The sequence below is a fragment of the Homarus americanus genome, unplaced genomic scaffold, assembly GCF_018991925.1.
Source record: "Homarus americanus isolate GMGI-L3 unplaced genomic scaffold, GMGI_Hamer_2.0 scaffold33468, whole genome shotgun sequence".
NCBI classification, from domain to species: domain Eukaryota; kingdom Metazoa; phylum Arthropoda; class Malacostraca; order Decapoda; family Nephropidae; genus Homarus; species Homarus americanus.
The window spans coordinates 10,964,686-10,979,685 of record NW_024714177.1 but is presented as its reverse complement, the minus strand read 5'-3'; the positions used below and the strand labels follow the sequence as shown (position 1 = coordinate 10,979,685).

Here is a 15,000-nt window from a genome sequence, read left to right as displayed (position 1 = left end):
CACCCACCGCTCGGTAAATGGATGACAGGAAAGCACTTAACATTTAAAACTGATATTAATCCTATACATGCAGGCTAGTTATGTAAAATCATGTGCACATCCTGTAGTCTATTACAACAGATTACTCTCAAATTTTTAAAGCAAAGCACAGTAGCTTCAACACAGTTTTGAACCTAACACTCGTTTGTAAAACAAAAAATTGTTGAGGGTGGCCAAGAGGATACAGTACAGTACTTGACTCCTGTTCCATGGGTCACTGGTTCATGCCCAGCTGTGAATAGGTACAATGAAAGAATGAAGTATTTTTCCGGAGTTTTGACGAATTCATAGCAAAACGGTTGAGCCATTCAACGCATGCATGTGTGGAGCCCATAAACAGTTAGCAGGCCTGTGTAACCTTGGAAAGGGATCACCAATGACACCATTCACTGTGTTGGGTAGTCAGTCAGGTTTCAATGTACTTTGGCCAAAGCTGGGATGATACTTCATTATCTCACTGTACCTAAATCTAAAGCTGGAAAAGTGAAGGAGGGAAAGTGTAGTGCTGGTTCGTATCCCAAAAAGCCTTAGTCTACAATGTGAGCATCCACACAACCCTAATGGGTTGTCAAGCCTATGGACATACTTTCAAGTTTTCCACCATCCCAGAAGAAACATAAATCAAACAATAAAACTGGAGATCATAGACATAAAGCATAAGAGAGAATGTATCACTTGTACTATAAAATATAAGTATTATATTATCTAAACCTTTGGAAAAATATACCATTAAAAAAAAAAAAAAATACACACAAACAGTGGAGAGCCAAGCCAGGAGCAATGTATCAATGAATAGGTTTAATGTTCTAGCAAAAGAATGAGTATGCATTATGAAGAAATAAATGAATTAGGAGTGAGTGGGAAAGAAAGAAGAACGCTCATGGGTGGAGGAATGTGCATTAATGCAACCTGGACTAGTAAATGGTCGAGTGAGGGGTACTGTATGTGAGTGTGAAAGGTAATTGTACTAATGCTACCGACAGAAATGTGATGACGCATGAAAATGGATGTACTCGTATGAGTAAATGAGAAAAGTTATCACGCAAGGGATGTGAGAATGAATGATAACAGCTCTGCAATCGAGCGCGCACTGACAGATGAGTGTAGTAATTGTGAATGTCCCTATTGGAAGACTTGTCTACTTAGCAGGAAGCCTGGAATATCCAGTACAGTACAGGGAGTTCTGCTATAACGCGTGTTTTGACAACGCGAATTGGCTCTAATGCGATTGATGAATAGATGAACAATATTTGTAAAACGCTAACGCGTTTGCTCTAACGCGATTCCACTCGAACGGTTGCTGTGGCTTGGCGCGGAGTTATGCAGTGTTTACAGTTCACGTTCAATTGATTTATGTGTTTTGCTTGTGAACAATTGCAGAAATAATTTACCGTATATCTCGGCCTATAAGAAGGAATTTGAACCATAAAAAAATCAGCCCAAAGTTAGGGGGTCGTCTTAGGCACCAGATATAAAATTCTTACCTCTTAAATATTGCGGTTTAGCGTGTCAAGAGTGGTGATGGAAACATCATAAACCACTCAAGGTCCTACCACTAATTATTTTATACTGAAACTTACGTTTGGGAAGCTGGATTAAAATAAAGATTTCCGGTATATTAAAATAACAAAAATGTACTATAAACCTGTCTAACATACCGTAAAAGAACAATATACCCCGGTGATAAACACAGCTGCTATCATCACCCCACCCCCCCCCCCCACATTTGCCAGTGACAAGAAAGGGAAAGTGACCTTGACTGTGACCGCCTGTGGCTATTTTTAGCCGTCCTTGTGTTCGGAGGTGGTCAGTAATGCATATCTGTATATTTGCTGATGATAATACTTATCTCCTATAAATAATTCATTTAAAATTTATTTTTTTACAAAGAATATTCAGTAAATGACTGCGTTAATTCTTGAAACTACTAACAGTGGTAAATTTAGGATATAAATGATGAACAGAAGTCACGTCATGGATTCGGAGTTTGGTCCTTAATGATCACCATAAATGTCTGGTCAACTTCACCTACCAGGTTTAATGGTAGCCTCCCTTTTTCGTGAAACAAGTATATAAATTAAAGAAAATACTTGCAGTGTGTTTAATATATTACAGTATATTATAAATAAATAAATAAACAAATAAATCGGCAAATCTATTTCAAGTAAATGGAAATATTTTACTCACACCGACATTAGTTCCAGTTAAATAACTGACGCTTAAGTGAGTCACTAGTGTACACCAGCCGGTAAAATTTGATACCAATACTTTAAGTGAATTGGCCTTATTTTAAATAACCAACCATAAATAAATGCAAAAAGGAAAAAAGATCAAAGGTGAGAAAAATTATATTGTATGTATGTTGTGTTGTCAAATGAAGAGAAACAATTGAAACTGCAATTGTGTGTAAATGAGGCAGAAAGATAGATCAGCAACCTAAGACTTGGTCACAATTTTCGTGATGCCATATGGAAGTAGGATCTACCATAAGACAATAGTGTACATTATTATTCCAATATCTTCCCAGGCGGTAGTATCTCCCTGTTTGGTAGCTGCCTACTAGCTATACTTAAGTTTTAGTAATATTACTTTGATACAACATGATAAATTAGACAAACAATGAAAATAAACAAACAAAAGTTATTTACCAAGACCTTCTCTCTGAGAACAGAGGGTAATAGATGGAGAGGAGATAAGAAGGCTATTTATAGCCCGTCTTTGTGTAGGAAGTCGACCACACTATAAATAATTCATTTAAAATTTATATTTTTTACATAGAATATTCAGTACATGACTGTGATTATAAAATAGGCCGAGATATACGGTATGTAATATTTTTGTGTGTGTGATGTAAACAGAGCGCTTGGCCTCTCTCTCTCTCTCTCTGAATGGATGAAATTTGTGGTTTAGTGAGAGTGAATACTACTTAAACAGTAAACACATCAAAATTATGTTAATTGATCACTGTATAATAAATTCATTCACTCATAATTTCAAATTCCCTTATCATCCTGTGTTATATACAGAAATACTTGAGTCCCTGAGCGAGTACACAAAAAGAAAACGGAGGACTAAGGCATCCTGAAGTGGATAGAGAACGGACATCTCTACTGGGGGACTCAAACGTTTCTCATGTTTTGTGGGCGCTGTAGCATAATATGAATATGTAAATTACAATTTACATATATATATACTGTATGTAAATTGTAAAAATTTAAATAAAAGAGAAAAACTAAATACGTAGCGTTTAAAGTGTACTGTACAGTGTTGTGGCTTGGCGTGGGGTTCTGCAGTGTTTACAGTTCACGTTTGACATCACATGTTCAATTGATTTTTGTGTTTTGTTTGTGAACAATTGCAGGAATAATTTATGTAATATTTATGTATACAGTATACCTGTACAGTATATGTAAATTGTAAAATTTTAAATAAGAGAGAAAAACAAAATACATAGCGTTTTAGACCCGAGCGCTCTGTTTACTCCACACGTTGAGTTTGAAACACGTGTGAAGTTTTTAAGCGTCCTCGGTGAATTCCGATTACTGTTTCTCCAATTTTGTGACTATGGAAAAGAAGAATATCTCTAGGAAGCGTTCTGGTGATCGCATTTCCGGTGGTGATCGTAAAAGAAAGGCTATAACACTTGAAGAAAAGCTTGATGTTTCATGACTCCTCAACATCAACCTTCTCACCCATCAAGTTATATTCATATTTTTTCAAGGTAAAGTGTTACATTTGCTGTATGATTTCATTATTAGATATGAATGTAACATTTATTTAGACTGTGCTATCCTTTGTGTTAGGCTAACTACGAATTTTTTTTTCGATTTGGAGTAATCTGCACCTAACCCTATTTTCTCCAAAAGCCCTGTTATTTCTATTACGCGAATTTCTATAACACGATGTTTTACAAGAACACAACTATCGCGTTATAGCAGAACTACCTGTAATCTAATCTCCTGATTTTGGCCACATTCTTAATGCCCATCCATTATCCTATGCCAAGGTTACACACACACACACCATATAAACATTCAAATAATGTTCCTTTCACTGCCATTCCAAGTATTTTAACATTAATGTTAAAAACTGATTACTATACTGTATAAAATTGTAGTTTGTCATGACAATGCTAAAAGTATTTATAAAAAAATATTAGTCTTTATAAAAATTTTCCTTTCCAGACACAATTTGAAAAGGAAACACCGATACTATAGTACTAATGAAGCTACAGTGTTATATACTCATTGATCAAGCAAAAAATAAAATTACACCTTAGGAACTCATAAACTAAAACAAAATCCTCTTCAAAACTCATACATTCACTATGTAGTGGTTGATTCAATACAAACATGGAAAAATCATAAACAAGATTTTGTTTCCAAATAAAGCTATAAAAAATGCACCATTTAAATACAGGCACCTTTAAAAACTACTGTACTGTAATGCATAAGCTGATTATTAAAACTTTAATAGATGTATACGGTACCCCTGTACTGTACTGTAAGCTTACATTCAACGAAACTGTGTCCAATTTTCTTTTCCATTATGAAGAATCCCACTGCTCACATATTCGAGATCTTTCAACCCTCGGTTCACTGCTGTCACGTCACACTGTAATGACTGTGATGGTGAATGGAACTGATTCCATTGGCGGCCACCTCTAGAGGCATTATGATGGCGCTGGGGTGTTCGTATCATGGCCCTATTTTCATTACCATAAATGTTCCTGTAAAGGTGTTAAAAATAACAAAATGGAAAAAAAAATACAGGAAAAACTGAAACATAAAAAAACTTTATCCATATTCTGTTACTCTTCTTTAATTAATTTAACTCTTGTTTTGGCTTGTCTATAATTCTGCCACTTCTCCCACAGAAAGTGCATTTACTAACTATAACATTTCAGGGATTAAACCCACAAATATAGTAATGTGCTGAATCACAAGACACCTACACATTCAGATGAGATATGTGAAGCTCTTTAACTATAGGACAATTAAATTAATGTGGGAATAATAACATCTGAGCAAACATTAAGTAAGTTCAGTAAAGAGCTGATAAGTGGTGAAATGGTGAGTAAAAATAGATATGTAAAAACCTCGAATCAAATCACTTTACACTGACAAGTACTTTATCTTTGACTGTCTGATTTGTCAAGGGAGGCAGCTTCAGCCAACCAAGAAGCCAGTCTGGTGAAAAGGTGGTTAACCTTTTCACCAGACTGGCTTCTTGGTTAACTTTTCAGTGTACGGCACAGTGCTTACGTTATCTTTTTTTTTCTTTTTAATGTGTTAGATTCTCTTATTTTTCAATTCAATGTCTAACAAAACTATAAAAACTTAATTAAAATACTGAACTTGTAATACTGATAATAATAATTAAAATAGGTATTTCTTAGCAATATATACAATAACAATGCAACAGACATAAATGAAACACCCTATATTAAAACTAAAATGTTATAAATTAAATCAAGAACACTTTATGTATATAGTTTGCAGTAAAAGAAATGTTTCATATACTCTTGCCAGTGTCTTCCCTTATATTTAAGTATCAAAGGTTATACTGTACTGTACAGTACTGCTATGGCATATGATCCATTATACTGTAACATACTGCTCATGTTCCAGATCATCATATGCTTTAATTAGTTTGGTAAACTAACATACAACTGCATTAACCATACAGTACCTTCTTGCCGTGGCATTTTGTAGCCTTTTGGGTCCCTTGGCATAGCTGTGTGGAGTGGCAGGTGTGCTCAGATCAAAGGGGGAATACAGTTTGCCAGGAGTATGTCTTGGGGTTCGCCCAGGGGTACGAGTCGGTGTTTCACCGCCCAATTTGTACCGACGACGAGTAGAATTTCGAAATATCTGCAGAGAAATTTCTAGTTAAAAACTATTTTAAAGACATTTTTGTACCTTAATCTTATAAAAGTACAGTATGGGGTTTTCTTTTTCATCACAATTTCTTGTGTTAAATCTTGCTTTCTTCTGAGGCATTAACTCTTTGTTTACATAATTGTACAGTATTTTTATGTACTGTAGTGTTCTTTCCTAAGAGCAATGTCAAAACTAAGAGCTAATAGCTAATTTAAGAAGAAGAGTGCAGTATAATGATGTATTTTAGCAAAAGGGAAAGCCTGTGATTATTAGAACACATAGAACAACTTTTTTCATAGCATCTATCAGTCTGTGAACACCGTTGAACCTTGTCAGTGATCCCCATGTAATCAACTGTAAAAAAAAAATGGAGGTACACTGGTAATTTGAAAATTCCAACACCAGAAAACTGTTTGAAAATTAGTTAAACCTTCATTAATGAATTCTGAGATATAGCACATTTCTATTACGTCACCAAATGGGGAACTGAATGCTAAAATCCCTGTTTATGAGAAAGATGAGCATGTGACTCATGATCTGTACCTCTGAGATGCCTTGTCACCCTGAGATAAACATTGTTCTTCCAACCATACAGTACCTGTATCTTTCAATTCTAGAAGTGTGCTCCCTTAATAATGATGTTATCAAATAAGATTAATCACCCTGCAGTTCAACCTCTCATAGACAATGAGACCTAGTAAACAACCTGGTCAGATCTAGTATTCCATTTCACTTCGTTTCCATTGTCACCCCTCAATCATAAAATGAGAATTAAGGATTAATTCCCCTATTGATGATTATAAGTGTCCCCAAAAAAAGCTAAGAAAGGGATACAATATTCAATACAGTATATACTTTAACTAGGAAGGTTATCATAGTGGGCTGGCAGTCCATATAATCCCAGATTTAAATTCTCACTTAAGAGGCAACATGAGATTGATGTCTGGTGTCAGTACCAGTTATAAAACTGCACAATTGAATGGTGTACTAAATGTAAATGGAGCACATAGAAACAGGCACAATAGATCAATGAAATGAAGGTGATAGCATGATCAAAGTGAGACATGTCAGCATGAATCACTAGGAGGAAGGGGGTCCCACTAATTACCCAAATGTAGCCGCAATGAAGTCAAATAACGGTCCTACATGAATAAATCGGACTGCCAATCACTTCTCGACTGGTATTTGGTGTCACGAAGTCACAAAAAATTGGTAAACTTAATTTAATCTGAGTTATAGATCAAGTGCATGTACCTAACCTAACCTGACACAACTCAGATTAAATTAAGTTTACCAATTTTTTGTGACTTTATGACACCAAATAATAATCGAGGAGTGATTCACAGCCCGATTTACGCTTGTATGACCATCATTTGACTTCATTGCGGCTACATTTGGGTAATTACTCGCTCCCTCGGTACATGCACGCGATCTATTAACTCAGATTAAAGTACGTTTTCCAATTTTTTGTGACTCTGTGACACCAAATACTAGTCGAGAAGTGATTAGCAGTCCGATTTATTCATGTAGGACCATTATTTGACTTCATTGCGGCTACATTTTGCTACATTTGGGTAATTAGTCGGACCGGGATGAAGGTGTTAGTATGGATCAATAAGACGAAGATACAGGGTATTAGTACAGTATTTAACTATAATGCATATCATTGAGAGGTTTACTAACTGTTGCAGTTTGGAGATTATGCAAGAGCTATTCTTTAACACAACATGAATATCCTGTACTACAGTACAGGTATACCAATATAGAGCAATAAATAATGACACAAAACACTAATTCATTACTGTACCATTATTCATATAAACCAGGTAATATATAGAGCATTTACAGTACCTGTGTCAATGATGACAGGGATGTCCTAACCCCTTGAAGTGCACGATTCATTTTCCTGCCACCTTCATGAAACAATTTACTCGTCTGAGGCTTCAGCTGTGAAACATTGTCCTGGATATTGTTCCACAGGGGAGCTACACCAGAGGGAAGCTTACGAAGTGGTCTGCGAGGAAAGGTGTGGGAAGTACGAGGGGACTGGGACCTACTGTTATGACCCTGATGTTGGGGATGGTATTGTTGGGGATATTTGTAATTTGGAAGACCTTTAGGGTGTTCATTACAATTACCAGTACTCTTCTTAGGATAACCATAATGATTAGAATAATGACCAATATCAACATGATCACTGTTTGGATTAGTCTGACTGGGCTTCTTTGCTTCATGATGATGCCACTGTTGATAATCAGATGTGTGCCTAAAAATGGAAATATTTTTATGAATATTTTTGTAAAAAAGAATGGTGAAGCTAAGATAAAAACGATACTGTACTGGGTTCATGTCACTTGCCGGTGGCCGGTAATAAGGTCACAGGAAAAAAAGTCACAGAAAAAAAGTCACAATTTTGGCTAGGAAAAAGAGTCACAGGAAAAAAAGTCACAATTAATTTATGGTGGCCGGTAATAAAGGTTAGGTTAGGCTACCATCAGTTCTGCATATTCCTTTACTGAAACTGATTGACATATTAACCTTAAAAAATGTGAGAATTCGATAGTTAACTTTTCTTTTTTTCCTGTGGCTTTTTTACCTGTGACTTTTTTACCTGGATTCCACTTGCCAGAGGACTCAGCATATCTAACACTGGGATTAGACACACTAAGACAATGTAATGTTTTTGTGGTATATACTTTCTCCTGTAGTACCTGAAGGATATAGAATGTGTGGGTTGCAAAAGCTTAGGATAAGCACTGAGAGCCTAGATACCTTCACTCTTTTGAGAGATGGGGTTATGCAAAAATTCCTAGGCCACAAGGGCACATCCCCATTTTTCTCATAGGTAAATTGTTTGAACACCTGCAATGTCCATAAACATGGTGAATTTGATAATGTACAGCTGTATGTGAACTGTCTAATATCATACTGAACCAATTTAAATTTGAAAGATTAATCTACTGAATAAAATGTGTATCCAAGTCAATGTCAATAAAGAAACGTAAAGAATTAAACTCAGTCATCAATATCTGCACGAATTTACAAATGCACACAACGACATACAGTACATACATGAACCAACACAGAGCATTAGTTACACCAGGTATACATACACTCCCTTACATATACAGTACAAACACACAATACACACTCAAAGGTAACATACACAGTACTAATATATATATACAATTCCTTTTCTCATTTGAGTAACATACAAATAAATTAAATAATACATGTCCATGCATCGTCCCTTACCACACAACCACAGCCATTCCCCCCAAAATATATGTCGCCTCATGACAAAATTATGGTACTGTACCTGTAGTTTTAATTACTACCTTTACTTACTCACAGTTACATCAGAGTTTTTAATACATATAAAAGTTATACGTATACTGTACTTATTAAATAATTGATTTTATATGGAAGAATGTCTCTAGTACTTTATATGATATACTAGGTCACTACTTATATATTTTTACATATTTACCCAATAAATTCAAATCAGAGAAACGGGTATTGTATATGATGCCAGGCAGTCACCACCAGGTCCGTTTTAAATGGCGGCGAACTCCTTGAACCCTAGATAACGGCACAACCTTCCTTACACCATAAAAGTCAAAGTGATAATCTATACTACTATCACCCTCCAGCCATGGGAATGACGTCAGACAAGGACAACAAGTTTCTGATGATGACTAACCCATGATTGTGTGTGGGTGGTGGTGGTAAAGGGCCTCGCCGCCACCTTCCCTCCTTCTCTTGTTCGTGGCTAAATCGCTTTTGTAGATTCACTCGACTACTAGGAGTATTTGGTTGATAATCTTGGTTGAGATAATCCTTGTTCTGATTGCGACGGCCACTAAAAAACGACCAACTGTTGGATAGTTTAGCTGCCATGACGTCTGGTGGGGAGCGACCTAGTGTGTTTAAACCCGCCGCCGCCGCCGCCGCTCACAACGGCTGGTGCGGCGGTGCCAAGTCTCTTCCTCTATGCAATATTGTGTACACCAATTTAAATTCTAATCTACAGTTAATAATAATATTTGTTAAAATAAAGACTTATTTAAATATTCTTGTTCATAAATATTTCCTTCTATTGGTTTAAGGTAATGAAATAAAGTAAAGAAAAGCAGACATCACCCTAGTTCATCAAGAGCTTTAATAAGGATAGCAACGGTCTCCCTCACTGACTGTGGTCTGGAGTGTTATTACTGTGGCTTAACTAAAACAAAAAAAACTAATAATTATACAACACCAACAATTAACAAATAAATCAGATACGGCGCTTTTGTTTTCTCTCGTCTCCAATATTTAGCATTATAATATATATATATATATATATATATATATATATATATATATATATATATATATATATATATATATATATATATATATATATATATATATATATATATATATATATATATATATATATATGCTGATAACCAAGGAAAGAAGAAAACACGAAGTTCCCAAGCGCTTTCGTGTAATTCACATCTTCAGGGGTGAGTACAGACTAAGAGAGAAATACAAACCAAGGTGTATATATACAGAGGAGGGTGAGACCAGGTCCACAATGGTCAGGTATTAGGTAATGACCCTACTAATCTTTAAATAGCACACAACGGTTGGTGGTCAGGTCAGATGGTCAGGTGACCCGGCCTTCTCACCTGGTTACAAATCTTCTTAATTACAAAATTGTCCAGCTTGTACATGCCGTTACTCAATTTCATGTTGAATGCTTCGGTATGTTTAATAAGACTAGATTCTATGATGGTCCTACTATCAATTGAATTACAATATTACCATGTAAAATTAATCTACGACTCTCAACATGGGTTTACAAAGGGAAAATCTTGTCTAACAAATCTGCTAACGTTTTTTAGGAAAGTCTTCGAGGTAGTAGATAATGACGAAAATTACGATGCTATTTACTTAGACTTTAGCAAAGCATTTGACAGAGTACCGCATCAGAGGCTTCTGAGAAAAATTAAGGCTCATGGTATCGAGGGGAAAGTTTTAAATTGGATAAAATCATGGCTCACCGATAGAACGCAGAGGGTCAGCATAGATGGTGTTAAATCTGAGTGGGGCCGTGTAACCAGTGGGGTTCCCCAGGGGTCAGTACTAGGCCCACTCTTGTTCATAATCTACATAAACGATCTAGATACTGGGATCAGCAGTGACATAAGCAAGTTTGCGGATGACACCAAAATAGGGCGGCAAATTAATTCAGGGCAGGATGCAAATGCATTACAGGAGGATCTAAATAAACTGCAGGGTGGTCTGAAAAATGGCAAATGAAATTCAACACCAGCAAGTGCAGCATACTTAATATTGGAAGAACAAATACTTATAATGTATACAGCCTTAACAACATCAACCTAGAGAAGTCGACTTGTGAAAGAGACCTAGGGGTACTTAGCCCGGACTTACGGCCTAGAAAGCAGTGCGTTAATGTTCGAAATAAGGCAAACAGAGTATTGGGTTTTATATCTAGAAGTGTAAGTAACAAGAGTGCAGAGGTCTTATTGCAACTATATCTTGCGCTAGTTAGGCCGCACCTCGATTATGTGGTTCAGTTCTGGTGCCCCTATTATAGAATGGATATAAATTCACTTGAGTCGGTGCAGCGAAGAATGACAAAAATGATTCAGGGACTTAGAAACCTTCCATATCAGGATAGGTTAAAGAAACTTAACTTGCATTCCCTAGAAAGACGAAGAGTGCGGGGAGATATGATAGAAGTATTTAAGTGGGTGAAAGGAATCAATAAAGGGGATATAGATAAAGTTCTTATAATATCCGAGCAGGATAGGACTCGTAGCAACGGATTCAAGTTGGATAAGTTTAGGTTTAGGAGGGAGATAGGAAGAAACTGGTTCACAAATAGGGTGGTGGACGAGTGGAACAAGCTTAGCAACTTTGTAGTAAGTGCGGGAACTCTGGAAAGCTTCAAAAGGAGGCTAGATAGATTCATGGATGATAGAGAGTGGTAGTAACTCTCGACAGGAGCTGCCATGCACAGGCCAACCGGCCTATTGCAGACTCCTTATTTTCTTATGTTCTTATGTTCCTCTGTATATATACACCTTGGTTTGTATTTCTCTCTCTCATCTGTACTCACCCCTGAAGATGTGAATAACACGAAAGCGCTTGGGAACTTCGTGTTTTCTTCTTTCCTTGTGGTTATCAGCATTTATATATATATATATATATATATATATATATATATATATATATATATATATATATATATATATATATATATATATATATATATATATATATATATATATTTCTTTGTCTTTGGCCTAAAAACAGTGACCCATTGGAATTTTTAGACAAGCTTAATAATATTGTCCCTAGTATCACATTCAAAATTGAAAGAGAAATAAATGAATCCCTTCCATTTCTTGATATGCTTATCATGAGAAATGGCCAAAACTATAAATTTAAGGTATATAGAAAGCCCACACAGGTAGACAGTTTCATTCACTTTTTATCGAATCACCTTGAGTCTACCAAAATGTCAGTTTTTTCTGCTATGTTCCTAAGATGTCTGCGTATTTGTGACTCTGAATTTATTGACGATGAATTTAAACACATTCGTTCTATTGCACAGAAACTTGGGTACCCTTCTGTGTTTGTTGATCGTTGCTTTAAAAGGGCTAAAAAATCCTTTCATTCCTCTCAAACCAGACAAGTTCCTACACTTAAGAATATTTTGACTCTGCCCTATCGTGATGAATTTGTCCCGTTAGTTCGGTCCCTCAAGCTTCTAAATATTAATGTTGTTTTCAAGTATGACTCAACCATTACCAATATGTTAATAAGGAATAGCCCAAGTTTGAATGTAAATGGAAGTGTTTATTGTATTCCATGTAGCAAATGTAATTGTAATTATGTAGGTCAGACAGGAAAAACACTGCAGCTCAGAATCAAACAACATAAGTATAATATCAGAACTGCATCTGAAAGCAGTGCCTTGTTCGTTCATGTTAGGAATAATAATCACCCCATTGCTTGGGAAAAAAGCTTAGAAGTATTCAAATCATCTTGTGTCACAGAAAGACTTCTGGTTGAAGCTAGTTTGATTAAGGAATTAAAATCAATAAACCTTAGTGATGGTCAGTTCAAAACTGATATGTTACATAAATTTATTTGTCAGTGGCCCAAGGTTAAAAATGCTTTGAAAACCTTTGATCTTGATGTATGATAGTTATTTTGTGGGTCCCTTTTTTCTGACCTGACCTGTCTAGTCACGTCACCACCCTTCTCTTAAGCTCCTCTACGTGTATGTTGGTGTGGGGATTAGTGGATGTCATCATTATGACCTGACCTCATGTTTTTAGGTCACCCTGTATATTTAAGCCTCTCTCTGTCCATGTAATCCAGTTGCCTCTGAAGATGTCTTGAATAAAGACGAAAGCTAAGGTACTCCGTTGTTTCCATTTTCCCGTGTGATTTTATCAAGATATATATATATATATATATATATATATATATATATATATATATATATATATATATATACAAGTAAATCACTGTAGGTGCGCTTGATCTAGGTATTGTAGTGGATTTCTCCCCTACAAACGCTGTTTGTCGCTAAGTACATAAGAACATAAGAAAATAAAGAGTCTGCAATAGGCCGGTTGGCCTGTGCATGGCAGCTCCTGTCGAGAGTTACTACCATTCTCTATCATCCATGAATCTATCTAGCCTCCTTTTGAAGCTTTCCAGAGTTCCCGCACTTACTACAAAGTTGCTAAGCTTGTTCCACTCGTCCACCACCCTATTTGTGAACCAGTTTCTTCCTATCTCCCTCCTAAACCTAAACTTATCCAACTTGAATCCCACGAATTCCCCAGTTTATGCCTCGTGGTCTAGGTCAACCAGCGCCACCATACATCACGGAGGTCAACTACTAATCCACGCCTACCCCCGCTATTTAAGACCTGACCTCGTGGTGACCTCTCTCTGACTGCTGGACCTGGAGCTGCGAAGACTTGCCTCTTTTGCTGCATGTTTGAGCAGTCTGCAACTTTGTTGTGATAAGACACTCAATCCTAGTGATTGTACTTACACAACATAGTGACGGTGTAATTACCATCTCAGATTGTACGGAAAATTCCAACTTCTGGAAAACAAATATTTGGGCTCCCCAAATTTTGACTACTACCCGTGCGTCTACGTCCTGGATTGGCCAATCAGTGGTGCCCCACGGTGGCGTGATACATGCACGTTTACTGTGGTGCTCTGATTGGCTAACCGAACGTGGCGTGGTAGGTAGGCTGTCTCTACTCTCTAAGTCCTCTTCTTTCCTTTTTTCATCCCCCTCATGCACTCCGTTCTTTGAACGGGAGGCGGGACTTAGCGATACGGTCGATCCGGCAAGGGAACCTGTGATAGTGCAGGGCACCCCTTGTCCGGGGGTCACCGGTAGGTGGCAACTTTCTTAGACATAACTATAGTCACAGGTAACCTGGGTGCAGAACCCTACGAGCCCGACGCCCGTCCAAGAGGGGGGGGCGGGGTCACTGCTCCCAGGCAGGAGCCCTGTGTTGTAGGTAGGATTAGATGTAATCAAGAAGATGACAACAAGCATTAGAATAAAACATAGAGATAAGGGACACTCTATTGGAACAGACGGGGGGGACCTAGTTGAGGTTTATCAGCATCTCAGGGGCACTACTCAGTTGAGTGTCCTTACTTGAGCTGGCGGACCGCTCGCCCCCGGGTCACAGCTCAAGATTGAAGAAGCCGCAAGTCCAGAAAACCGTGAGACAAACTTTCGGTGAGGGTTGTAAACTCTTGGAACAATCTACCAGAAGTGTTGTGACGGCACCGAGTGTGAGCTCTTTCAAGAAGACTTGACCAACACTGGGCAGGTTCAGGTACATTCAGACGGTGCATGCCCAGTATTGCCAACAGTGCGTGACGAGACGTGACCGATCCCCGGGCGGCTGGCGAGCCGACCTTTTGGTGAAGAATATGAGAAGAGACGTGACCGATCGCCCAAGCGGCTAACAAGCCGATCAGTGGCGAAGAGGATAAAAGTAAAAAGTAAAAG

General features: G+C 37.2%; 1 protein-coding gene across 1 annotated transcript; it reads right to left on the bottom strand.

Annotated features, from left to right (window-relative positions):
• Positions 1 to 3,874: 3,874 nt before the first annotated feature.
• LOC121878284 lies at positions 3,875 to 9,882 on the bottom strand. Its single transcript, XM_042384378.1, has 4 exons — positions 9,625 to 9,882; positions 7,773 to 8,187; positions 5,731 to 5,912; positions 3,875 to 4,768 (listed from the first exon to the last, which is right to left on the bottom strand). The coding sequence occupies exons 1-4, from the start codon at positions 9,819 to 9,821 to the stop codon at positions 4,555 to 4,557; spliced, it is 1,008 nt and encodes a 335-aa protein (XP_042240312.1). The 5' UTR covers positions 9,822 to 9,882; the 3' UTR covers positions 3,875 to 4,554.
• Between the last annotated feature and the right edge of the window lie 5,118 nt (positions 9,883 to 15,000).

Bases quoted from the DNA above. Each gene is read 5' to 3' on its own strand.
- LOC121878284 (XM_042384378.1), bottom strand. From the start codon at position 9,821: ATGGCAGCTAAACTATCCAACAGTTGGTCGTTTTTTAGTGGCCGTCGC. The intron at 8,188-9,624 runs GTTAGTCATCAT...TTCCATTTTTAG, and splicing joins CCACCCACACACAATCATGG to GCACACATCTGATTATCAAC. The intron at 5,913-7,772 runs GTACTGTAAATG...ATTTCTCTGCAG, and splicing joins CCCTGTCATCATTGACACAG to ATATTTCGAAATTCTACTCG.